This window comes from Vollenhovia emeryi, unplaced genomic scaffold, assembly GCF_000949405.1.
Source record: "Vollenhovia emeryi isolate VEMERY1.0 unplaced genomic scaffold, V.emery_V1.0 DF939172.1, whole genome shotgun sequence".
NCBI lineage: Eukaryota > Metazoa > Arthropoda > Insecta > Hymenoptera > Formicidae > Vollenhovia > Vollenhovia emeryi.
In genome coordinates, this window is record NW_011967194.1 from 1,189,681 (window position 1) to 1,216,105 (window position 26,425).

Below are 26,425 nucleotides of genomic sequence, written 5' to 3' on the forward strand. Positions count from 1 at the left end.
AGAACGCCGGTACTTGGCAGAGTGTTACGGTTTATTTCGGATCGAGTCCTGCGTCTCGGTTTGGTACGCAAAAATACACGCACCGCGGCGAAACCCGACGACTCTATAATAGGTTCTCGCGCAGCTGTAGAAATCAGCATCCGCTTGGTCCAGTTTCGCAGTCGCGACGGAATCGAGTAAAATTACTCTCAATTGCAACGGGACGGCGATGAAAATTGAAATAATTGAGCTCGAAAAACACCGAGTAACAGACACGCAGCGGCGGTGGCTGCGTTATGTTACGCGTGCGGAGACAATTTTTGCTCATGTAACGTCGATATGAATCACTCGGCGTCCTCGCCGAATTCTTGGCTCCGATTCCAAGCGACGGCGGCAGCGACGACGACGCGGCGACGCTCAACGGCTCGCGATAAGAAAACCGCTTAACGTAGTGTTCCGTACTGTTCCAGGACTGGTTCTCCCGCCAGCAGCTCGTGATGCTGGTGCTGTTCATCAACATATCCCTAGCTTTGATGTTCTTCAAGCTGCTGACGTAGCAGCCAGCCGACGATCGGGTTCACGGACTCGTGAACGTGGACGTGACCTGAGACCCGGTGGCACCGCGACGCTTTGGGTCGTCACCGAGCCAGAATTTCGAAGGGAAACGGCGGTGTGGCCGCAACGAATCGCCGGGAACGGCTTTCACGAGCGATTCACTTGGTCTTACGCGCCGCCGGCGCTACGCTACGAGGGGGAATATTTCGATCCGAATCCGACGGGAGGAGGGAACTCGAAGAGGATCAGAGCCGAAGCGGGGATTTTGTCGCGCGAAGGCGATCGTAGTCGAATTTTGAGAGATCGCGAGAAAATCCGAGCAGCCATGGAAACAGAGGGGGCGACTTCGACACGAGAACGTTCCTCCGTGATGTCGCGGGGATCTACGGCGAATTCGCCTTTGAGTATTGTAAATTAAAAGGGACTTGAGCGTCAAAGGGAAAGAAAGAAGAAGAGACGATTGCACCGAAGGTCTTTCGCACACCCAGGAACGGGATTTGCGTCTGTGAAAAGATTTTTTGCTAAAACGTTTCAGAGACTTGGCGCTTAGATCTCTTTTAATTGGCAGGCTGATATTTATTGGGGGAAAATTTTTGAGAAAACAAAAACGATGAAACTCCCGAACGCAATTTGTCGTTCGCGCGAGAGGGAGGCATCGACACGTCTTTTGGAAGCGGGAGGCGCGCCGCGCACTCCGACGCCTGTGTATCATACCTATTTTTACACCAAATACTTTAATAACGCTACTTGTAAGAGTAGGTCGAGCCCTCTCGGGCGGGCCGCCGATCGATCGTATCCGACGTACGAATCTTCTTCTCTAGTCATAATTTTCTCCTTTCTGACGATCGGCTCGAGCGCAGTAACAGCGACGATCGAATTTTCAACGAGTCAGCCGCTCACCTGTAACTAAAGCCAACGGCACACTATTTTCCCTACTGGATCGCTCACTAACTCTGCTTCCCGATTGGCTCTCGTGAGCAATCCGGTAGGAAAAGTAGTACCGCGCGCCGTTGGCTTAAGGCTAGCGCTAACTCGAGTCAATGCGGCACTCAAGGTCGAATTGTCCGAATCGCACTTACGGCTATTTCCCTAAGAGTAGCGATTATTACAATTAGCAATGATTGTAATTGTAGCCGTGGTGCCGACGCGCGCGCGATGTAAAGATTCGTTAACGCGCATCCGAGCATTTATAGCGTTCCACAATGGTAAACGTAAGTCGTAAGATTTACTATAAACAGAGAGGAGACCCGCGTAGATAGGTCTCATAGTCGTCCAACTTTTACGAGCCCCGCGGGATTATAGTTACAATTACTGTCGTTGAACACGGACGGTCGAGATTTGTGAATCCATCGAGCCGTCCCTCGTCTAGATTACGGAGTCGCCCGATAGTGAGATGCGTCAGCCCGGATGTGAACCGCGTACAAAGTCGAGAAATAGATTTTCGAATGCGAGTTAGCTACCGGCGAGGGTGAGGAATCCGAAGGTTGACGCGCTTGTTGTTCGTCGACGCGAGGCGTCGACGTTGTTTTCCCACGAAGCGCTTCACATTCTGCGTCTAAGAAAAATATTAGCGCTGAAAACGCGGATGATTCATATCGTAATAATCGCGTCGCACGCGATCGCGATAACGTCGCTCATCGAGACGCAAAATCGCAACCTCTGTACATATAAACACGGCGGACGCTCTTATCAACGAGCGTCTGTCGAGTGTTGAAATTAGAAGCTGATTAAACATGACTTTCGACGAGGTCTCGCGGAAGGAGACGATCATCCCGCGGCTGTATAATTCGAGGCGTAAAACTAGTATCGAATGCTCTCCAATCTGCGATATCGGCCGACGTTTATCTCGTCCTTCGCGAAAGCGCACAAAATCGCGAGAGTTATATCTCCCGCGTTTCCTCTCCCACGACCTCGCGATGGATCGACGATCGGCCTTCCTGCGCTCGAGCGACCGTATTTTTCTAGCCTCGAGGGCATAGCTTGTATATCTCTAGGTAAATTTGTAAATAATCGTGTAAACGCCGATTGCGACTGCAGACTTCGTTCACACACCACGCGATTAGCGTGGTTCTCGCGCGCGCTCTCGGATGCAAAAGTTGGCCGGAAAGCGAGGACCACCGAAAGCCGAGATCGTCCCTTAACTCGAACAATCTCGCTCTTGTTCACAGCGTAAACTAAGCTTCTCTCCTATTCCTCTGCTTTGACAGTGCCAATGACGTAGCCAGTGTACTTCCGCGAGGGTAAAGTTGATCGGCGACATGATGCATTCGCGTTCAAATTGTTTGCTCCGAATACGAAGCTCTTCAGGTTCTAAGCGCGAGCACGTGACTCGGGGTTAATACAAAGCATTCGATCGAGATGCACCGGGACGGTGTTTTCAACGCTATCCATGTGTTAAAGTGCTGCGAAGAGCGCAAAGGGAAGAAATTGTTCTTGCCTGGACAATTTCGCTGGACAAATCGGGCGGATCCGTTTACACAGGATTGTCAGATTCGTAATCCTGGATTCACGTTCGACGTTCATGCCGCGATACACGTTTGTGTCTCACAGTAATGTGGTTGTTTCGGTGTTAAAGGAATTCCCACCCGATATTGCATTCTGCAGGAGAGGACGCTAAACTGGGAGAAGCGTCGAACAGGAACGTCGAGCGTCAAACCAGTGTAACTTGAAACACGCGAGTACGAGTGTTCCTTTAAGGAGGACGGGGTCACGTGGAAGAAAGACGCGCACCAGCGAGAAATGACTTGCGACTCGAGTCGACGTCGATCGACGAGTCATTTCTCACTGGGGCAGGTACGAAAAAGTTGAGTGTTCCAGCTTAGGGCTGCTTCGGCAATAGACGCGGTGTAGTCGCAAGCCGCAAGGAATCGGCCAATCGACGGTCGATTATTCTTCTCATATTTGGTCGCGATTGGTTGTTTTCTCGCCACTTGCGACTTGCCGCGTCTATTGTAGGACCAGCCTTGGAAAAAGGACCGATGGCTTTTTGTCACAGAAGGTGCACTCGCATAGAAACTATACCTATTACGCACATTTGTCGTTGCGGGTCATGCATTGTGTATATACAGGGTGTCTCGGGAGGAAAGGTCAATATTCTGGGAGGTGATAGCACCGGTCATTTTAAGCAAAAATGTTCACACGAATATACGTCCCATTCCCCAGTGTTTCCGCGATAGACTCACGTAGAACATATTAGTCATGAAAACCTCAAGATGTGACATCATTTTTTGATCATTTTTCATGCATCATGGTGACGTCAAAATATCCCACCGAGAGCACCTATTTGTGACACCATTAAGACATCAAAATGTAAAAATGATCTTGTTTACAAAGCAAAGTTAATTAAATATTATACATTAAAAATAAATTAAAGTAGTATAAGATAAACATAATATATATGACTGATCGTGTGATCTGTAATAATATATTATTATACACAGCACGAGTGTGTCATAAATCAGTTATTGCAAGACAAATCTTGATGTCGATCATTTTAATGTCACACATCACATTTTTGTGATTAACTTGTTCTACTCGGGGAGCTACTCGAATGTCTCGCGTATTTACTTTTTCTCTCTACACTTCGCCCTTCGTCCAATCTCATAAACGTCTGCGGGAATTTACTCTTATACGCCTGTTGACTGTCGTGCCGATAACAGTGTAGAAATGTTCGAGATGCCTCGCATATTCACAAATGTCGAACGGTTTCTGTGAAGAATACCGTCGGCGCTTTCCTACACGCAGAATTCCGAATCGCGAACAATAAATATTGGAAATAGCACGTGGCATTGCTTTCTTGTCGGTGATTTCGCAACTGCGCATTCAAATAGCTCTATCTCGGGAACAGCGGGGACTGGGACGTACATTCGCATCAACATTTTTACTTAAAACGGCCGACACTATCACCTCCCAGAATATTGTCCTTTCCTCCTGGGACACCCTGTACATATGTACATATATATATTGCTATTATAAATATGTAAGAAATTTATTAGTTAATTACCGGAGAGAAATTAGGAAAGATTTGATATCGAGTAACGTCGGGGGGGGAAGCATCCATCGGGAACAGGAGGAAACTGGCACCGGGAAAAGACAGGGCGAGGCGGGGGGGTAATTTTTGTCAGCGAACAAGCCATATCACTTAATCAAAGGAAATTGACGCGATTCGTATTGTTTTATTTGTCGAGTGGGGAAATTGGTTTCGCGATGTACAATGCGGTGTCATAATATGAACATATTATGATCACGTATATACATACGTAAGGACACATGTATATTTTACTTGTTATATCTCTTGACTATTATCGCAACTAGCGCGCATATCCCGTTATTATTGTATATTATTATCATTATTACTATTATATTATTATTAATTATTATTTGGATTATTATTACTGCCGCCTACTCACCACCGCCGTGAAAAATCCCTGCGAATATGCGAGGCAGAGCGCGAACGTGGCAGAGATTTTGGTACTTGGGGACAAATGCGGCTGGGGCCTGGCCCATCGCCATTGTTGATTTGCGCGAGCGGCGATTCAATAAACTTGTATCATAACAGATAAACGGCTCTGGTAATTGATATCACGATGCTTCGCCTATGCCCGCCGGATGCTTGTCATCCGCGTCGCAAAAGCAAAAGTACGCAAACAAGATCGACGGTTTAATTGCCGCGGCGCGGCGGCGTGACGATTTATCGTGTAACCAAACGCTCGAGGGTACACGCGCGGGGTGGTACTTTCCATTATTCCTACATATGTGTAACGTGCGCGCGCAAGCGCGTGCGCTTTCTTCCCGAGGCACGGGTGAAAATCGCCACGAAATCGAACGGTGATTTACGCGGTAAACAACACATGCGCGGTGTGCTAATCGCGTACGTTAAGGTAAATGTTTTCCCGTACACGGCGCACGTTTACAAAGCGACGACTTCGGATCTGCGTAGTTGCCGATGCCCAGTCTCGGATCGTAAACAGATAGCCGTGACTTTAAGCTGCTATTTCGCGGCGTTAACGTCGTTAACCGCCGTCGGCACGCAAATGCGCTAGAATTGAAAAAAAAGGAGACAATGCTCTCGGTAGCCGAGTGATCTTTCCCGGTTGAGAAACAGGCGGACAGAGACGGAGAATTACAAGGAGTTCGCATCACGCTAGCGCGTCGGGACGTCTCAGGGGAGCGGCCTCGAAAGCGGAAACGCTTTCCGCGCTGGTTAAAATCGAGCTAGTCACGAGGATCGGCACGGCAGAATTGAAAGTAAATCAGCGGTGCATTCTTCCACCGCGTGTAACACGCCGCCGCATTTTGCGCGATCGTTGCCGTTACGTCACCCGTCGTGCGAGACCGCGTCTGTAATACGCGCGCCCGTCTATTACCGGTGTCAACGTCATTCGAGTTAGCGAGCATCGGGCGAAACGTGGCCGATTGTCGAGCGGAAAATAGTTTCAATGAGCAGCCTCGATGTCTCGTCTCGGGCATAGTATAACCAGTGCGCCCGCTGTCATTTCGCTTCGTTTCGCGTCGATCCCTTCTGCGCATCCGACATTACGTCGGTTTGCAGCCAATGAAAGAAAAGTTGTACGCGGGGTAGCCTGAGGTTCGATGAGCGCGCACACATACGTACGTATGTGCGTACGCTGCTGGATTTGCACCAAAGACATGGCGGAGTGCCACGTAATCGGGACCGCGCGGATGAGAGGGGCCGATCATGGACGTATAATATATAGACTGCGCATTTTGGCTGCAGCAGTGTACAAACTTTAGAAAGAGGCAACACCCTTTGGACCGTACCGTCTTATCCTTTGTTCTCCATCATTTCCCTACTCTTCTGTTACCCCCACTACTTGACTGGACAAAAATGAGGCTATACTGTTCTAGAAATCCCGTAATCGGAGACTGGCCATAAGAGTTGGTCAAATTCCCGCGGGCGAGAGAGAAACATAGGCTATCTCACTCTTCTACGATCGTCTCTATACTGTTCAACACCAGCTATCTCGTTCTAAAGTTTGTACATGCATGTTTGCACACGGGTAAGGTAGGGAACGCGCAGTCTATTCTTAATATGTCTATGGGGTCGATAGAGAGTGGACCTAGTAATTATACTACGGCTACACCGCCACGCATACAACTTTTCTCTCATTGGTCTGCCCAGAACAATGTCGGATGCGCAAAATGGGTCGACGCAAAACGAAACGAATGACGGAGTGGACGTACTGATTATACTACTTTTTAGCAAGTTGAATGTTAAACTGACAAAGAAGCCGGTCTCGAGCGGCAGCTGCTTAACCTCGGGTTTGCGGTTCGGGAAATCAGCAGCAGTCGTTCGACAGGTCGGTCGCTTCATCATGATATCCCGAGGCGAGCAGGTGATAACGCCGAAATGCAATCTAATCTAGTTTTAACCGTTAAACAAGAGGAACAGGTGCGCAGTCGTTATCGAACTAATGAATGCAACGGCTGGAGGAGACAGACTCCGGCTTATCCTTAACTCACGACGTCGTTTTAGCTAAGGCGCCTACGTAACATGGGTTTCTAATTTTAGGCGACGCTCGTTTACCGACTCTCGTATACGCCGACACGATCATCCGGTCTAGGATCTATTAGAGTCCGCGACTGACAAGCCCAAATAACTTGCTTTTACACTGCAACTATTATATTATTGCCGTTTTTCGTTGTTCCGATCGTGTCAATCGGGAGTTTACAATCGATTTTGAAAATTGTTACCGCCGGGATACAAGTAGCCAATTATTTTTTATAAAATTTATTGCTATTCATATTCGACTGAATTATATTTAAACGATGACGACCCTGCCGGAAATATTTCTACGAAATTCTATAAATAAATTAAATATAGCTGCCAGAATCTAAGAAATTCTACGTAAATTTAAAAAGTGTTATACAAATCAACATGAAAATGCTAGAATTGGAACACTTTTGTTAATTTTTGTAATAGGGGACCCACGCGATTGACAGAGACAACTTAAATTTGGATTCGTTTCATTTCCTCTCTATCGGTTTTTCATTTCGCTCAGCCTGGCGAGATACACACCCGGAAAAACATCATTTTGCGCGCAAACATCTAGCATTGTGACGACGCATCTGGATTTTGCTTGCGTTGTTGAGTAGTTTTTTTTGTACGCGAGTTGCTAGATATTTGCGCGCAAAGTTATACGTTAATACACGAGCCAACCTGCGTGCAAGAAGCGCAGACTAGACGTATCCTACGGGCAAAAACTCAGGCAAATCTCGTGCGAGTTCGCGTGCATAAGACAAGCAAAATTTGCGCGCAACAATTGTTATCTGGGTAGACTCGTCTTAAATGCGCACACGATTTGAGAATTCAGGTCACCCCAGATAATTATCGCAACTGTTCGCGCCGTTTCTCAAATATTTACCCGAGCTCGTCTAGGAACGCAATTCGGTTCTTATCAAGCCGTAATCGAAATTCGGGGAAACGAAAGTGGGATCGAGCGCAATGTACTTTCCGCGCGACGCATTGCGCGACACATGAATGTATGCGACACTTCTTATCTCCTATCAACCCGGATTCTTTTTCCGTCGCGCTATACGATCGCCGTGGAAAGAGTTGCCGCGCGCCACCGGCACCGCGAACGATAAAAGGCGCGGCCGATAACCCAAACAAGAATAGGATTTCTCTCATAACGTTTCGGGGCAATGGCGTAACGGGAGGCGCCGTAGAAAAAAAACGGAGCAGAAAGGCTAGAGACCCTGTAATCAGAGACCGGCCATAAAGCCCGTATCAGACATACGGATTGAGATTGAGACTGGGCTGAAATTTGACCAATTGGAGTAAAAATTACTAAACTTGAGATTAGTACACTTTACTGTGGTTAGTCAAATTTCAATCTACTCCCAATCTCAAATCCGTAGTCTGATTCGGCCTTAAGAGTTGGTCAAATTCCCGCGAGCGAGAGAGAAACGGAGGCTATCTCACTCTTCTACGATCGTAGACTCTCTCGCTCGCGGGAATTTGACGAACCCGCATGGCCAGTCTCTGATTATGAGGTCTCTCCAGGCTGGTGAAGGAAAGAGCGCCGTTATTGAACGCGATAAATGTCAATACGGATCGGGACGCAGCAGAGCTCGGTCGTTCTTCTCCCGATCGCACAGCGGCAACAATAAAGACGTTATCTATCGATTCGCGTCGTTCTATAACAGCGCGTTGTAAAATAATCCAGCATTTTCTGGGTCATTAACCGCGACATCGATCGCGTCGGTATCTCGAGGGAACATCACGCGACGCGACTCCGCTCGTCGATTTTTTTTTACCCCATTTGTAGCCCGAAACAAAGCGGAAACAACGTATCCTAGACCGGTATTCGTAGTCGGGTCTTGCATTCAAGACCGTCTTGAATTTGTCCGAAGACGCTGTATGGAACATTTCATTGGCTACGGAGTATCTAGAGGTGATCTTAAGGCAGCCTTGAATATAAGATCCGGCCCTCATATCGAAATACGTAAATTCACTGGACACGAGAAACTTATTCGCGCGCCGTATCGCGCAAAAGACGAGAGGCGATCGTGTCGATTTTTGGATCCTTATCTCCGTCGGCTGAATATCAGATTGCAGAATGTCGCGTTACGCGCGATGGAATCGGAAGCCTGCAATTTTATCGCGCATCCGCCGGAGAGCCCGTTTGTCCCCAGCCCGATTATAGCCTTCCATTTTCTGGTTAACTGTTAACCAGACGTTAATCGATTGTCGTCTCGGATGATAGATTCTCCTCTCGGACATAGAAAGAGATGGAGAGTCGACTGATCTCTGGCAAATATTTAACCGGAGCGGGAAAAATCGGGCCTATTTGGAATTTCGTCCCGTAACGTCATTCGGCTGTGTCTTGATAGCGAATTCGATTGCTCGCGCCAGTGCGCACTACTGTCGATCGTAGATTAGACTCAGGCCCGGTTTCACCAACGTCGTTTAACTTCAAGCTCAGCTTAATTCGTTCTTTGTCTCTTTCCAGGTGTTACTTTAGAAGGGGGCAAACGTGAATTAAACCGAGATTGAAGTTAAGCGACGCTCGGTGAAACCGGGCCTTAAAATACAAGAATTGACCGCGAACGAGCGTCAGTGCGCGCTAGCCGCGCGAGCTGCCGAATCCGCTACGAGAAAGCACGTGTCAGGCCGCGGCTCTCTTCCGGCTGCAATAAACGCGTGTACGCCAATGATCCGGGTTGAGTCGAGAGCGTACGTATATATATAATACGAGCGCCACGCACGACGTGCACGTGCGTTAGCTGACCTCGCTCTGTCCACGCACCTCCCGCATGTCTCCCCGGCGACTCGCGCGCACAGCTGAACCGAGCTGAACCGAGACCTTCGTCCGGGGAGAGGGAGGGAAGACGAGATAGAGAGCTGAAGGAAACTCTCGTGTGCGTATCGCGATCGTATCGGGCCGTTCCCCAAGAGCCGCTTTCATTTCTAACAGCCGAGAGCGCGCGGAGACGCAGAAACGGGCTCTCCTCTCCCTCTCCCCCTCCTCCACCCGCCTCGCTCCGCCACTCCACGCCGTGTATCCTCCCGCGCCGTTACTCTCGATGGTCCTTTCTCTCGACGAGCGGAATTAATCGCGCGACTTCTCCGCGCCGCGCGTTTCGCACGCTCGAGGATTTCCTCGTCTCGGACGGCTGTTCCGCGCCCGCGAGACGAAGCGCGCGTCCGAGGATTTGTACTTTTCTCCTTCCGCGCTTTCCGGGTACCGTTAATCCGAGAACGCGTTCGGATCAATTCGCGTGAGGCCAAGACTCCGGTAGATGCGGCAACGCGAGTCGACCAATCGGAAGCTTGCCGCAAGCTTGAAATAAAAATCTGTCGGCTCGTTGCCGCGGTTCAACGCGCTTATGAAGTCTTAGCTCAACGTTTTATCTTGGAGGAAATGTCGCGAGACAGGCTCGGAATGATTGCCTTTCCACCTTTGTTCTAGGCTCTTAGCTCACAGCGAATCCGACTGTTTGCACTGGTGCACACCGAGGCTTGCTCAGAGTCTACTTTTGCACTTGCCGTCGTCTCAAGTACGTGTCCAAACACTGTTTAGCCAAAAAAGTGATCCACACGAATACCGCACGGATCATTTTACAGGCTAAGAAGTGTTTCAACGAGTATTCAAGACGATCCTCAGGTATAAGAATTGACCGTAAACGAGCCTTGGTGCAAGCTGCCGAATTCGCCATCGAACAAAACATCTCCCGGCTGCAGTACGTCCCCGAAACATTATTTCCTCTACTGTCTTAAGAAAAGTAATCAAATGTACTTAGGAATATACGTATGTTAAGTAATAAGAGCATTCTTAAAAAAAGAAGACGCAAGTGTGTTACTGTGTTATCCTGCGTTTACATTGTACATATGTATATGAATTTGTAATAATACCACGGCTGCGTAAGCAAACCGAGATAGTAAGCTCGCGCAATTTAGCATCATTATGCGGCGAAAATATTCGGTGTCAAAGTGGCGACAAATACCGTCCCGCTCGCTACCTGAGAGGTTTGCTTGGGTTCCGCTGCTGAGGTTTGGACAGGCACGAACATGTTCGCGCGTCTTCCGAGTATTCACTGGCTTCGAAGAATTTACCGCAACGGGGAGGAGGGTGTACCGCAATCCGAGCGCTTCTTGAGGATACATATATAAAAAAAGAATAAAGGCAACTACGTGCATACACACACACACACACGAGAACCTCGTTGTTCAAATGAAAATGCGTCACCAGACAAGCAAAGCGTTTTAGTAGTCATTTACGTTTGAAAGACGCGAGGAGAGACACGTGTGAGAGTACTGGCAGATTGAAAACTGTGATCTAGAACTTTCTATTTGCATTGTAATCCATTTGTATGATAATTTGCGAGTGTACAGAACGGAAGGAAACGCAAACTGTTGAGTAAAACTTAGAATCTCCTGACAATGTTCTTGCCCTCCCGTTCGCACGCGCCCCCAATTGCGTTACAATCCCGATTTTGTTATCGGAACTTTATCGGCCCTCGTCAAAACATATATATTTATATAACGAGTTCATCTCTGACTAAATCCGTTTGACCATTTATCTTGGATCTTTCTTGAAACCCGAGGCTCCTTTCCGTCTTTCTTTTTGTTAGCATATACCCATGTAAACTTTCGTTATCACGTTTACTTTGTCATTCGAGGGAGTGATGAATATCGGGGGACGTTACACATATCTCCCTTCATCGAGAGCGCAATGTACAGGGTGTCCCAGGAGGAAAGGTCAATATTCTGGGGGGTGATCACGGAAACAGTGGGGAATGCGACATATGTTCGTACGAACATTTTCGCTTAAAACGCCCGATACCATCGCCTCCCAGAATATTGACCTTTCCTCCTGGAACACCCTGTATATCTCGCCTGTGCAACACATCGCGTAAATCGAGCGTTCGATTACGTCAGAAACGTTAAAAATTTTCTAGACGCGCGTCGAGAGAGTTTCCCGTTATCGTTTCGCGCGATCGCGAAGATTCGCCGAGGATGACGAAACACGCCGGCTCCTTGCGTTCGCGAGAGTCGTGAGATCGCGCGTTTCTAGGTTCCGGCGAAACTAACGAGGAAATAAGCTGAAATGTATCGCACACAGACACAGATACGTGTGAAAGGAGTATACGCGCGCTATCAGACAATATTTACTCGATCTTTCTATCGTATGTACCTGTTGAAATCCGCTCGCGCGCGGCTTCCGCGAGCAGAGGCAAGTCCTCTGTTATGAGATAATAGATTTTCAAAGTCTAAATCTTTTTTCGCGACGTTTGCACGATCCAATGATCGACTTTCCACTAGATTGCATTCCACGAGGAAAAAGAGTCATTGACGATCGACGATGACCCCGCGATCGCGTCCGAGGGCGAATTGATTAAAATCGGTGCGCGGCCTCTGGGGGGAGGGGGCGAGCTTTTGCACGCTTATAATTCGTTTACGCTAAATCGAATTCGCGGCTTTGCCACGGTCCGGCCTCTACCCGCGCCTACGCGAAACCACGCGGAGAGAATTTCCTTTTTTAAAATTCGCCCTGAAAATAATTGCAATCGCGGGACAACATGAGAGTTTTTTCAACTTTTACCGTACATTTTACCAGCAAAATTTCTTCAAAGTGCCATGTCGTCCCCCATGAACAATTTGCGTTAAATTTAACAGATATCACAGGTCCCAAACGATTTTTTGTGTTAATTTTAACATAATATGGATATATTAAATGATCACACTAATACTCTGTTAATATTTTAACACGAAATAAATGCAAATCTCAAAATAATTTGAAATACGAAATTTGCCAACTGTGTACGTGATTTTCAGGGCAAATTTTAAGAGACAATTCTCCCAGGCGCAAGAGACCGACCGATCACAGTCAAATACGAAAGGGACGATTAACTGCCGATTTCTCGCGTTTCGCGCCTATTGTAGAATAAGCTTTAGATAACGAGCGCTCGGGGAAATTGAACGACGCACGGTCGAACGGTGAAAGACGGTACACCTGAGCCTCTGACTCATTACCTTATCACAACGTTAAGCATTGGCGATTCTTTGCCGCGCGATATTGCATCACCGACACTGAATCATTGACACGCCACGCGTTCTACGCGTCTTTCCGTCTGGCGAATCCCCGCTGAGTATCGCCGCGGAGATAGCGTCTGCGGACCGATAAGACTTGGCGGGTTTTCAGGGCCTACACCTTTCTCGGGACGGGTAACCGCTTCGTCCGCACCCTCTCTCTCTCTCTCTTGTCCGCGAGGCGTAAATTTGCGCGTTATTACGCGCTCGGGGCTCCCTCAGTGTACGTCACATTTAGTATGAGCTCCGACATCCTTATCAACCGCCACGTGCACGTGCAATTACGGCGACAAGAGCGGCCTTTACTGCGTCGGAGCTGCTCGCGGCGCAGTATGCCGCGCTTACGCATTCGAATTGAAATTCAGCATGTCTAGGCTGCTTCATTGTATTCTAATTATTCGCGGCGTCGTCCGGCGTGCGGATCGCAAAGTGCGTCGCGGCGGCTCCGCGAACGCCGAATTCTCGTCGGACCGGCGACGTAACGTAACACTTTTACTCTCGATCCGTCCTTGGCTCGGCACCCGGCAAAAACATGGGGACCTTCGCGGTGTTTTGCCCGGGTTTTGTACGCGTCGGGCTTAATGCAACTCGAGATAAAAAGCGTCGAACGCGCCGGGTCTCCAATTCCAGATAACTTGGCCAAAGAGTAAGCGCGTTAAACGGCGCTGGTCGCGGCGCGCGACACTCCTCTTATCGTAATAAAAGTAATACGGAGAGAAGCGCGAAAAACGCGTCCCGTTTCGCGCTTACTGCGTCGCGTCGTTCGCCGCCGAATCGAAAGTATTACGTCGCGGCTCCGCGCGTAATATGCCTCTTGCATCTACGCCTGTTGCCCTCCTCGCGCGGGGGGAGACGTTGCTAAATCTGCTCTCGCCCAGCGCGCTTACGGCATCGCACGGCGATCTCACCTCCGGCCCCGAAGGTGTCGTCGAACCTCGCGCGGATACGCGCGAGCGATCGCGGGCCTCGGGTTCGGCTGTCGCGTTATTTTCGGAAGTAACGATATTCTCGGATCGAGGTGTTTTCCTCGCAATCCCCGCGAGCGGCCTGGAGAGACGAGGGGGAGGAAGAGAGGGCGGGAGGGGAGAATCTGAATCATTATTTGTTACGCGCTCTGGGACAAGTCCCCTAAAGCCCTAAGGCCCGGTTCAACAGTGGCCAGTTAGCTAACTAGTTGTCAAGTACCCAAGGAGAAGAAAACGTCAGGATGATATCAATTTGATGTCATATTGACCAAATTTATGTCAAAGTTTGGTCAATATGACATCAAATTGACATCATCCGACTTTTTCTTCTCCTTGGGTACTTGACAACTAGTTAAGCTAACTGGCCACTGTTGAACTGGGCCTAAAGGCCAATGTCCACGATGCTAGAACTTGGTCCAAGTTCTAGCATCGTGGACATTGGGCTTTAATCTCGGTTTAATTCGCGTTTGTCTCTTTCTAAAGTGACACTTGGAAAGAGACAAAGAACGAATCAAGCTAAGCTTGAAAGTTAAGCGACGTAGGTGAAACCGGGCCTACGAGTATGCAAGAAAGGAACTTGAACGGCGAGCAAGAGGGCACAAAAAGAAAAATAGTGGAGGAGAGAGAATCGTTATTTACCACACGCTCTGGGACAAGTCCCGTAAAGCGTATAGGAACAGTTATTACGAGAAGTTAAACGGCGAGTGAACAGTGCGTGCGATCAGCGGTCGGGATAAGATTGCGAGGGAAATAAAATGAAATGCGAAAAGAAGTGAAAGATAAATATGAAATGAGAGGAGCGCGGTGGATATCGATCGCGCGGCGGAGGGTAAACAAACGTGACGCGGAGTCGCCGGCGCTGCATCGCTCGAAAGTCTTCGGCGCGTCCGCATCCTCGCCTCCTCGGTGCCTCCCCCATTCATCGCATTCGCCTCGGAATACGCTTTGTCGTCGGGCGGCAGAAGAGGAGCGCTACGGCGCGTCCCGAGGTCGCGCAAGCGCGACGAGAGGATCGAACGGCGCGAGTCGCGCGTTGCTACGCGACTTGAACGCGAAGGAGAAGGCACCGAAATTGCGATGTTATTTTCACGACCGGGCGTCGGATTTGCGCCGCGAACTCTCGCGTCGGGGATATTTTTCAAGAAGCCGCCGACGGTCAGAAAGGCAGCTTCGTTGCGAAACATTTTCTACGGCAGGGGAGAAGCGTATAAGAATAATGCGCAGGTGGATACAAAGGTCCGTGGACCTTGCGATTTACCTTTTGGAATCTATACACATTTCATAGCGTCAGCTCGGTCGTTTATTTGTTGTTTACGACACGGAGTTCCGAGAAACGCTGGGAGCTTTGTTTTCAAGATGAAAGATATTGCGACACGCGTAACGACGCACGTTGCTCTGATCGTCCCGTGATTCGCTCGAATAGATGATCTCGATACCGGCTATCGACGCGCGTGCAAACGCGTGCGTAGATGTTGCGGAGGAAAGCATACTTATCGTCCAAACCCGCTGTTTAATTAGCGTAGCGTCGGTGCACTGGGTCAGATGTACATGCATTATTCTCGCAGCAAAACGGAGCCGCGGCGCATGCGCTCGCTGACGTCACGAGCGTGATCGCCGATCCGCAGGGCCGACGTTCGGCGCGCGTTCAGAATTTTGTGCAATTATTTCCCGGCGGGGAAGAAAGTAACCGCAAGCTAAGGACTCGCTGCTGTTTCAGCGACTGCAACTAGTTACATTTTTAGCGCGCAAAAAAACCTGCAACTAGATATACTTTTACAAAGTAAAGCCAACGGCACACGATACTATTTTTCCTACTGGATTGCTTACGAGAGCCAATCAGAATGCAGAGTTTTCGATCAGATGACTTAAGGCTGAATCCTGATTGGCTCTCGTAAGGAATCCAGTAGGAAAAATAGTATCGTGTGCCGTTGACTTTATCTCTCCCGAACCTGCGGCGAACTGGAGTCGCAGCGAGCCGGTCGTTCCAGATTCTAACGGCGAGTTAGCGCTCGCACTAATGCGCATCGCGTGCGCGCCAAGGCCCGCTCGGCAGACTCACCGATTCGTTTTCTCAGCCCCGGGAGGAAGCTCCAGGAAACGGAACGACCGGAGCCGCGCGTCCGTTCCTAGCTGCTGCGCGACAGCAGCGCCGCGGAGCGCGCCCCGGCGACTGGCGGAGTCACCGCCCCCCACCAGCGCGCGCGCGCGCGCCTCGGACGTTCTGTCCGCCGTGCTCGGCGGCGGCGGCGGCAGTAAACAGCTGGCGACGCGCTGCGTCAGTACGATACGCAGAACGGGACTGTGCGGAGCAGGTCCGCCCGTCGTCCCCTCCCCCTTTCCCCTCCATCCAATTATATCCAGGCGAGAGATCCCCGACCGACGCATTTCTCGTGCCGCTGCCCGAGCCAGCTCTTCGCGGAACGATCCGGACAGCCGTCGGCGAGGAGGGAAGACCCGCGGACGAGTGGAAAAGCGGCGGGGAAAGCGGAGTCTCTTTGTTCGGGCGCGAGCGACTCTTGCGCGTCGGCTGACAGTGCGCGCACGGCGCAGCGTTGTTTGTGTTGTGTGTCGGGCGTCGCGGGCTCGGTCGCTCGGTGTGTGTTTTCTTCCCTTCTCGCGAGGGACGACCGTCCCCCCCGCCCCCCCCCGGACAGCGTCGCCAGGAGACGAGGCCAGTGCGACGAGCGGACCGCCGTCGCCGATGAACGGCGGTGTCGCTCGTGTCGGGGAGCGAGCGAGCGAGAGAGCGACGGGGTGCGAGAGAGCGCGGCGGCGGCGGACGCGGTGGCGTAACGCGGCGCGCGAGTGCTTTGTTTTGCCGAGCAGCTGATCCGACGCGGCGGCAGCAGCAGCAGCAGCAGCTACGACGGACGCGTCGCCGCTCGTCCCCGGCGCGCCAGCGTGAATCGGCCCGCCGCGCCCCGTCCGCGTCCTCGGCCACCCGGAACGGGGCCCTCCGTCGCCGTCGCCGAATCGATCGCCGACACTTGGCGCGCCGCGATTTTCGTCGCGGCTGACGTAGCGACGACGCGCCGCGACGCTGTGTGGAGACCGCATCGATTTTAGCGATCGGACGGCAACGGTGCTGGGCGAAGCGGCGTGTGCAACGAGAGGAGACTGCGATGCCCAGTGTCTAGATCCGCCGGGAGAATCGGAATGACGTAAGGTGGTGCACGAGCGTTCTCTGGTCCTGCCGGCTCGTCCCCCGCGGCGAGGAACAAAGGACGTCGCTGACTCGAGGCTCTCTCGGGGGAGACTACGAGGACTCGCGGGCTGTCACGCGCTCGCGCGCGCCAGACATCTGGATGATACACGACAACGCGGCGCGATTCTCAGAGGCTGCGTAGCCTCGTTGGATCGACGTCGGCGAGGATCGCGTTGATCGATGCGGCATAGTCTCAAGGGGGCCGGCCTCGCGAACGATCGTGAACGTGGGGTACGGCCCCGGGCGAGCTGACTAAAGGGAACCGTCCTGTCGCCGGGGCCCACGGTGGAGGGAGGGGGCCGTGGAGGAAAAAACTTGTAGCCTGAGCTCACGCTGGCAGTTTCTCCTCGTCGTCGGCCGTGCCATCCACGAGACGCAACATGCTCTACATCTTTCACGTCGACACCGGCAGCACCATCACCTTCGACATCAGGCTGGCGCTGCAAAGGTAAGGCGTACGCGTTTAAACCTTCTCTCCTCGACACGGCCGCGCCAATTATGTAAGAAGCGATAACACCGCCGCGCTGCGTGTGTCTCGCGGCCGACTCGCGTGCCGGTTGCGTCGACGGCGGCGATAAATAATAATCGCGCGCCCGCGTTTCGAGCGATTCCCTAACAGAGAATCCAAGGATTCCCGCGCCGCGAAGGCCAACGAATTGCAAAAGCGCGCCGCCTCCGCGTGCGACGGGCGTGGGCGAGGGACGCGGGAGGCTCGCGTCGCAACGTGTCCGGCCCCGTGGGACCCTTTGGAAAAATCGTGACGGGACGGAGAGAGAACGAGTCACGTATCGATCCTTTTCCCGCCCGGATGAAAGAAAGAGGCTCTCCCGCGACTAACCACTGTCGTAGAGCCTCTCCTCTGCGTCGCGTCGCTGCGCGCCAACTCGCGCCGAAAATAATGCACGACGAAATCGACGCGGCTCCGCTTCGCTCCGCGGCGCAGCGCGACGCACGTGGGTGTGGGTTGGCTCGTGGCGCGCACGAGTTTGACCCGACGGCGAAACTCGGCCAAGCTGACGACACGCGCGCATGATGCAAACGAGCGCCGCTCTTTCGATACCCCCGACCGCCTCGGATCCCCCATCGCGTCCTCCTCTCTTCGCCGCCACCGGAAATTCCGGCGCTTCGAAAAGGTTTCGAGAAGGATTTCTTTCACGGACGCATTCTTGGGACCCGAGGGCGTCCGTACAAGGTTTTTTTCCAGAGCGTGATCGTAAACCGCTGGACAAAATCCATGTACACACAGAGAGAACGGTTTCTTTGAATTTAATAAATTTTATTAGATTCAAAGAAAATCTTTTGGAATAGTCCAAACAAACCAATTGTTGGTTCAACAAATATGATTATTTGACCTTTCAAATAATAAATAGCTTTACTTCAAATAAAATATTTGTTTGAAACGAAAGGAACATTCTCTTTAATCTAAACGATATTATTGTTTCATTCAAACAGCATTATCGTTTGATAGAAAATATGTGAAACAAATATGCATACATCTTTCTCTCTCTACATTAGAATTTTCCCTTCATTAAAAAAAGAAAGATAAACACTGAATTAGTACACTATGTTCAGCCATAATAAAAAATAGACTATTAAATGATTAAACTGCGTCTGCTGATGCGGTCGCTTATATATCATAGCTGCCGCGATTTTACTTACGAGTTCGGCGGCCATCTAGTGGCAGCACCAAACTTTATAAGCGCCTGGCCAAATAATATAATTATTTCATTGAAAGATATTACTTTAAATAATAGTGTTTTTTCTATCAAATAATACAGGTTGTTTGAATAAAACAACAAAATTCTTATTCAAAACATATAATGTTTCGTATAAGCATATATTGTTTCAATGAAACAAATTTCAACCAAATAAATAGGAATACTAAATCCAAAGAAATCTTTCTCTCTGTGCACCAGTGCCCATCGATGCCCAGTGGGCATCTTATTTTATTTTATCTTGGCAATGCCCTCAGCGGTTTACGCCTTGAGCGTGATTCAAACTTTCAAAATTACTGGATGAATTGAAATTTATATATACTCTTGCTGCATAAATCTCTCTTTATCAAAAGCAGAGCGAGTGTTAAATTTTTTGCTCCTCCGGGGAGGGCAAGTGCCCGCCTCTGGATGTACCCGCGGTGTATCTGCAAGATTGCGCTTTCCTTTAAATTGAGGCATATATGTTTTTCTTGCAAAAGTCGACCCCCCCTCTCGTCGCTCCGCAATGTAAATGTTGTTGTTAGGAAAAGATGATCGACGAGTGAGCGCGCGCCGGGATATTTCATATTTTATCTCTACGCTTTTTCTTATGAAATATTGCGAAACGTTCTCTCCTCGTAATGACCTTGTCTTAATATTTATATAATAGAATGTCAAGAGAAATCGATTAATGCAAAAAACCACTTAGCTATATTTAAAGGAAAAGTGCAATTGCGAATGCGTCTTTGCGCTCGCGAAAGAAAAAAGTAATGTCATAGAAAGCTGAATCTCGCTACATCCTCCCACCTCTCCTCTTCCTCTTCGCTCCGTTTTAATTGCCGGGAAGAAATGCTCCCCGTTGAAATTGCTGGAATATCGGCGCGATACTCCGCCGTTTGCCGAAAATGTAATACGTCGCGCGGGAACTTTGATACTTCAACGTTGAACCTCGCATAATATTTTCGCGATAATGCAGTATCGGAATACTCGCCGTTAAAATAATAATCGCAATTTGTAGAGCGCTCTGCGCGCGCGTATCGAGCGAGGATCGTGACACTCGCGGGAGAAGAGGAGAGAAAACTGTCGTTTCCGTCGGTCGAAGCGTCTTGCCGTTAATTATGAAATCGTTGTTTTATGCAAATTAATGCGGAAGGATACGAAGAATTTATTTTGCGCAGCGCGCGATTGTTTATCGATACGTCAACGGTAACTACACATGCGAGGGGGAAACCGCTGAGGGCACTGTGGTGTACAGATTTGCGGCGTTACTGGGCATTACTAGGCATTACTAGGCATCTTTGGGCATTGTAAAGATAAAATAAGATAATAAGATAAACACCCACTCGTATCGGACATACAGGAAAATTTTCTTTATTGTAACACGACATTGCGACCATGGGTTTTGGCCCTTTTCAAGTGTATTCTACAGCATCTAGTCGCCGTATGGCATGTGGTCACATACCATTAGGCCCACTGGACAGAAATGGGAACTACTTATATGCCAAATGTATCAGTATGATTTGACCAGTATGAGAGAAGAAAGGAAGTAAATTAAATAAAAAAGTTAAATACGTACACAGAGAAAAAAATTATTTTTAAACTAAGTGAATAGATTTACTTAAAATTAAGTTTTTTTACTGAAGTAAATATTTATTCTATTTAAATAAAAATATCAAATTTCAAGTGAATCTGTATGTTATATTAAGTAAATTAATTTAAATCATTACATTTTCTGCATTCAAATAAAGATTTCATGAGACAGACAAGCACTATTTATTAAATGAAATCATTGTCTTTGTCAAACGAGAAATCCAATTTTCTTCGCTGTAAAACGTATATCTTGGTAACAACATTTTATAGAATTAAAGTGAAAATTTTTAAATTTACAATTATCTACTGTTTGATATTTAATAAATACTTAAATTGAAGAAATTGAAGACACACTGCAAACGGACGCGGCAACCATCCGGAAGCCATTACGACTGAAGAAGACAGCAGCCGCGAAAGCTTGAGAGCCAATTTATTATTTTTTTAAATTTAAGTTAATAAGCTATTAGGAGCCACCCAACGACTAATTTTCACAAGTAATATTTTTTTTTATCAGTGTACGTTAGGCATGTCGCCACGAAGACATGATATCTCTCTAGATCTTTACCATGTAATTGGCGATGATCACTTACGTTCATTTTGAAGAGAGAACTGTCGGAGAACGGGTAAAAAAAAAAGGAAAGTCGATCCCATTTATCACGATCATTTGTCCACGTCGATAAAGACCGACGCTGCGCGGGGTGGAGGGGGGGGGGAGGGGAGCGCGGGATTATAATTTCTACGCATCAGTTTAGCGTATGATAAACGACCTTCGGCCGCGCGAATGGAGACATCGTGTCGGCGCGGTGAACGCATCGCTCCGCGTCTCGTCGGCGGAGGCGATTATGCGCTTTCGAGAAACGCGCGCGCGCACGCGGCACTGACGCGCGCACTGAAAATACACCAATTTGGCTCGCGACGCGCGCGTTCTACATTGTGCCGGGCGTCGCGCGTGCCGAATCGCGGGTCGGGTAACGAGCCGCGGGCTCTTAATGCGCAGCGTTCTGAGGGATTAACGACGAGGCTCGCCTCACATTCGAGTGACGTGACGTCAAGAGTGTCAATTGAGTAAAAAATCACCGACGACGTTTGACGCGGGACGAGGGCGATTGCGTAATCGGTGCCGCGACGCAGCCTCCGTGATCTCAATCGGCGCGTCACAGCTTCCCGATTATTATTTATTATAAAATGAATCGCACGCGTACGAGTTCTCTCTTTGCGCCGCGTCCCTCCAGCTTGCATCCCCGAATAGATCAACGGCGAACCCGGTCGCTCGCGCCGATTGTGAGTGCACACCGCGGCTTGTTCGGAATCGGTTCTTGTATTTACGGTCGTGTTAAATACGCACTGAAAAAAATTCTAGGTAAGATGCATATCGACTGATTCTCTTTCGCAAGGTCGTATCTCGATTTTACACCAGTAGTAATACGAGGGTGGGTTGAAAAGCTCACACTTAATCCAGCGACGCTCCCAACCGCTTTAATCCGTTCAAATAATAGCTGGCGTCTTGCTCCGTAAAATAGGCATCTACGGATGCTGCGACCTCCTCGTTCGATGAAAATTTCTGTCCTCCGAGCCCAACTTTGAGTTTAGGAAACAGAAAAAGCCACCGGGGGCTAGATCTGGTGAATACGGGGGGTAGTCAATCGGTTTGAACTGCAATTTGTGAATTCGTCAAGTCGCCTGATCTAAAGGCCCGTGTTGGCCCAAGTTCTAGCATCGTGGACACAGGCCTTAAGGCTCTGGATCCTTATTGGCTCTCGCGAGGAATCTAGTAGGTAAAGTAGCATCGTGTTCCATCGGTGCGAGCGGCCGCTATAAGACAGCGGTCGTGGAGACGAGTTCATCGGCCCCGTTCGTCGCCAGCAATTAACGATCTGTGTCAATTCGCGAGGGCGCCTCCGCCCCGATTTGCTCTTGTTCCCCCGCGTCTGTTTGGTAATCGCGATCGCGCGTCCACTGCGCGAGAACAACAAGTAAATAACCGCCCGGCCGTAGCGTCGCGATTAAACGCTGAGCTAGACGGCTCTTAATAACAGTGGCATCTGCAAAAACACACTCTGGCTACCACCGCTCGTATCTCGCGTGGTTACCTTCGCTTTGTTTACGTTAGTCGATAATGACTATCTGCGCATCGCACGGATGAAAATCACGCGAGCCAACGTCGCACTCACAATCGTGAGGTCGACGCCGAGACGCGACTTCGGTCTTGTTAATCTTTCCGCGTAAAGCCACCTCGCGTGAAAATTCATGTAAAGTGCATGCGCGGCCGTCGGTGTAAACACCGTGGGTTCCGTTCGGCCACTCGAAACTGTTTCGACGCGCTTGCGCGTATAATTGAAATAACTAAAGCGGTACCCGCGCATCACAGCTGCTCCGGTTTCCCGGGAGACGTTTCCTTCCGAGCAACGCCACTGCCTTTCCTGAGAAAGGTTTGAGAGTTGAACGAACTAAAAATATCGCGCCCCTTTCGAGAGTTTGGACGATCTACGAGTCATGCGCCGTAAAGATCTATTAGCACGCAAATGTATAACCGCTGATTTGAATAAGAGAAGGGCTCCCTCCCCCCGCCCCCCCCTCTCTCTCTCTCTCTCTTTCCTCTTCGCGGAGAAGCCGATACCGCGAAGAAATCGCAGCAACTCGCGCCGTCGCGTGTACGAGTGAAATACGAGCCGCGCCGCGCGGTAACGTGACGCGTGCGTAACCATCGACGACACGCAGTCTCGGGACGCGGCGAGGCGCGCGGTTGAACGTGCTCCCGCGTAGTCAGCTGTAGTAGCGTCGGCCACGAGTGACTGGCGATAATTCCGCGCTGTACGTTTCCCCCGTGCCAGATGCGCGAGGCGCTTCCGACGCCCGACGCCGCGCCAGCGCGATCCGAGATCTTTAGCTCCGGCGTTGAATCGCTCGACACCTTTTCGCCGAGAAGACGAAAATCGTATACGCGGATTATTACGTAACCGGCGAGCGTCGCGCCGGAGACGATCTTCCCTTTCACCCCGAGGAAAAGGACGAGCGGCGACAATCGACGTTAGCGACCGTTTTATCAGCTTTAACTGCGAGCACGTCGTTTCTCTTATATTAATGCGCCGCGCGTCTTCCTCGCCTTCTCGTCGCTCCTCGAAGCCAAGAGCGCGCTCCTTATCCGTTATTTAACCTTGCACGAAGTGTTAAAGATGCCCGGCGCAGCGCTCCGATTCCTTTTACGCGTCATTTATGACCGTCGTTTTCCGAACGAGTCAAGACTTTTTTTTAAAACGTCGTAAAGGATAAAAACGCATACCTATCGCGATACGCGAGGCACGTTAAAGCGTCGCGAGCGGGACGCGATTGGAGGCCGAGAGTGGGAAAAGACGTGGGAGTTAAACGTCGAAAATTAAAAACTGCCGCGGCGGATAAAACTCGAGAGTGTAACATTACGCGCGATTACGCAACGCCACGCCGTCACGCGTCGGTTTTTACCTCTTCTTTTTCGTCCCCTCTCCTTCCCCCCCCCCCATTTCTTTCCTCGACCGCCTCTCGACGCTTTTTGCATCAGCGCACTCGAGCCGCCGCGTACGTGATTGACAGAGTGGTGGCAGTTTAATTACTCGCGCCGCAGATTTTTCGAGGCACGTGCACCGCCAGCGTACTTGAAACAGGTACGTCCATCTGTTTTAAGAATTAATGGCAATATACTCAATCACGTTACGTCAGCCGTGCGAGGCCCCCGACGATTGTCCTTCCGAGCGCATCTATCCTCGCGTTATTACGCCGATCGCCGGCTCTAGCGCGTTAAAGCGCTCGCAATACGCGCCCGATCGTCTTTTTATCCTCGTTACTTGTTCACCGTTGCATCGCGTCCGGCGATGGAAACGCACCATCCGGCAATTACGATCGCGGTACGAGATCTTTACGGAAATCAGGTCGTAATCAGCGTAACCGTCTTTGAACCGAATAGCGCTCCTTTTTTGCCCGAAGGCGTGATATCGCTCCTGATTTACCGAAGCGGAAAAGACTTTCGCAGTTTCGACCCGGGGGATCCGGAAAGGATACGTTCGATACTTTTTTTTTTATCGGGCTCGACAAACACGCGTATCGTATGTTTAACACTTTTATCGAACCGCACGTACTCCATTTAATCTGTATGTACAATCCATATATTTACACTTTAATTAGCTTAATACTTTTTCAAGTATCTTAATATTTTCTTAGACCTACACGGAGAGAGGTTTCTTTTAAAATTTACCCTGCAAGTCATGTGATCGTGGGACAACGTGGCATTTTGAAGAATTTTATGAGTTTTGTAAAATTTTACTATGCATTTTACTAGTAAAATAAAATTCTTCAAAATGCCATGTTGTCCTAGAATTTTATGAGTTTTTAAATTTTACTAGTAAAATTTCAAAAAGTTTTTTTTATGTTTGGTAAAATTTCCAAAAACTTATAAAATTCTGGGACAACGTGGCGCTTCGAAGAATTTTATTAGAGTTTGTAAAATTTTACCATACGGTTTACTAGTAAAATGGCAGTAAAATACATTTTACTGTACTAGTAAAATACATTTACTTATAGTAAAATGTATTTTACTACATACATTTTACTATCGTTTTACTAGTAAAATGTATGGTAAAATAAAAAAAGTCATAAAATTCTTCGAAACGCCACATTGTCCCACGTTTACACGATCTGCGGGACCAATTTTGAGAGAAAATTCTCTCCGCGTGCAACGATACTTGAAAATCTAGAAGCTATACCTATTATGTGTGCTGCCATAATTGCGGATGACAAAGACACGTTTGAGCGCCGATATAATTGTTTGTTATTCTAAGAGAGTCACGAAGGGGAGATAAAAAGTTTCCGAGTGAAGCTCGAGGAGAAGTTCGCGAGCGAAGAATCTGCGTTCCGTGCCGTTTCAAGCGCAGCCTTTATTGAAACCGATCGTTGATGCGTAATTGACTTTTCTGTGCAGTGTCAGCCAGCTGATGGAGGCGATCGAGAGGGAATGTGGCGTGGTAGCGGCGCATCAGGTGCTGCTCATGAGCGGAGGCGAGTGCCTGGAACCGAACGCACGTGTGTGCTCCTACTCGGCTGGAACCGACACGAATCCGATCTATCTGTTCAGCAAAGCCGCCATTGAGAGCAGCCTCCCGCCCACGCCGAGTATAGATTACGGTTCCGGTGAGTAGTCGGCTTCCTTTTCCTCGCCCGTGACTCTTATCGCACAAAGTATCAACGATGATTTCCCGAGAACGCGTCATCTCGCGTAATCACGTTGCTGCGAATCGATTACGTTAACCGGAAGATATTCCATTGCTGCGAAGCACACGCTTTTCTTTTTTCAAGAGGAAAACTAGCATTAAAGTCTCCCGGTCTTGCTACGAAATCGTGCCGGAAGAAAAATATCGTCGCCGATGACGCGTGAGCGATCGTGTTTTTGCAAATTAATCAGCGTCTATTATAACTACTCGTACGCGCGGCGATACTTACACCAGCAGCGTGTATCTCGGGATGAACCGGTTCTTCCCGTGTAGCGCGATAAATTCGTCAACTCATTCGAAACGCCCGATAGCGTATCATTAAAGCCTCACGGCTTAATTCTGTCGGTATTGCGTATACTGGCCATCAATTTCGGCTAACGAGGCCGAAGATTCTATCACGGCGCGCGGTTCATTAGACAGCCGTGTCGGAAAAACAATCGATAAGATTTTTCAAATGACCAAAAAATCGAAAAAAAAATTGTTTTGCTTAAATCAATAGTTTATGATGTATAGAATATGCTCCTACATTTTTAGAATGAAATTGGAACTCTGGAAACAACGCGCGGTGCTCTCGAACGGAGAGGTTGCCTGCTCCCGCTCTTATCCCGTTATCTTTAATCCCCGAGAGTTTAGTTAGGCGATAC

The 26,425-nt window shown here is 49.3% G+C and overlaps 2 protein-coding genes across 9 annotated transcripts in view; both read left to right on the forward strand.

The window, feature by feature from the left end:
• LOC105563767 (junctophilin-1) overlaps positions 1–3,903 on the forward strand; it is a 40,099-nt gene extending 36,196 nt beyond the window's left edge. For all 6 annotated transcript variants that reach the window (XM_012015657.1, XM_012015655.1, XM_012015658.1 and 3 more), the window contains one exon: positions 450–3,903. In XM_012015657.1, coding sequence (XP_011871047.1) covers positions 450–536 — 87 coding nt within the window. In that variant the 3' untranslated portion in view covers positions 537–3,903. The remainder of the gene's footprint in view (positions 1–449) is intronic.
• A 13,108-nt stretch (positions 3,904–17,011) lies between these two features.
• The window catches only part of LOC105563772 (RB1-inducible coiled-coil protein 1), a 28,567-nt gene continuing 19,153 nt past the window's right edge, over positions 17,012–26,425 (forward strand). The window contains exons 1-2 of one of the 3 annotated variants that reach the window (XM_012015670.1): positions 17,012–17,708; positions 25,493–25,701. In XM_012015670.1, coding sequence (XP_011871060.1) covers positions 17,641–17,708; positions 25,493–25,701 — 277 coding nt within the window. In that variant the 5' untranslated portion in view covers positions 17,012–17,640. Of the gene's footprint in view, positions 17,709–23,623; positions 24,183–25,492; positions 25,702–26,425 lie in introns of those variants that run through there. The other 2 variants (XM_012015671.1, XM_012015672.1) reach the window with 2 other exon arrangements.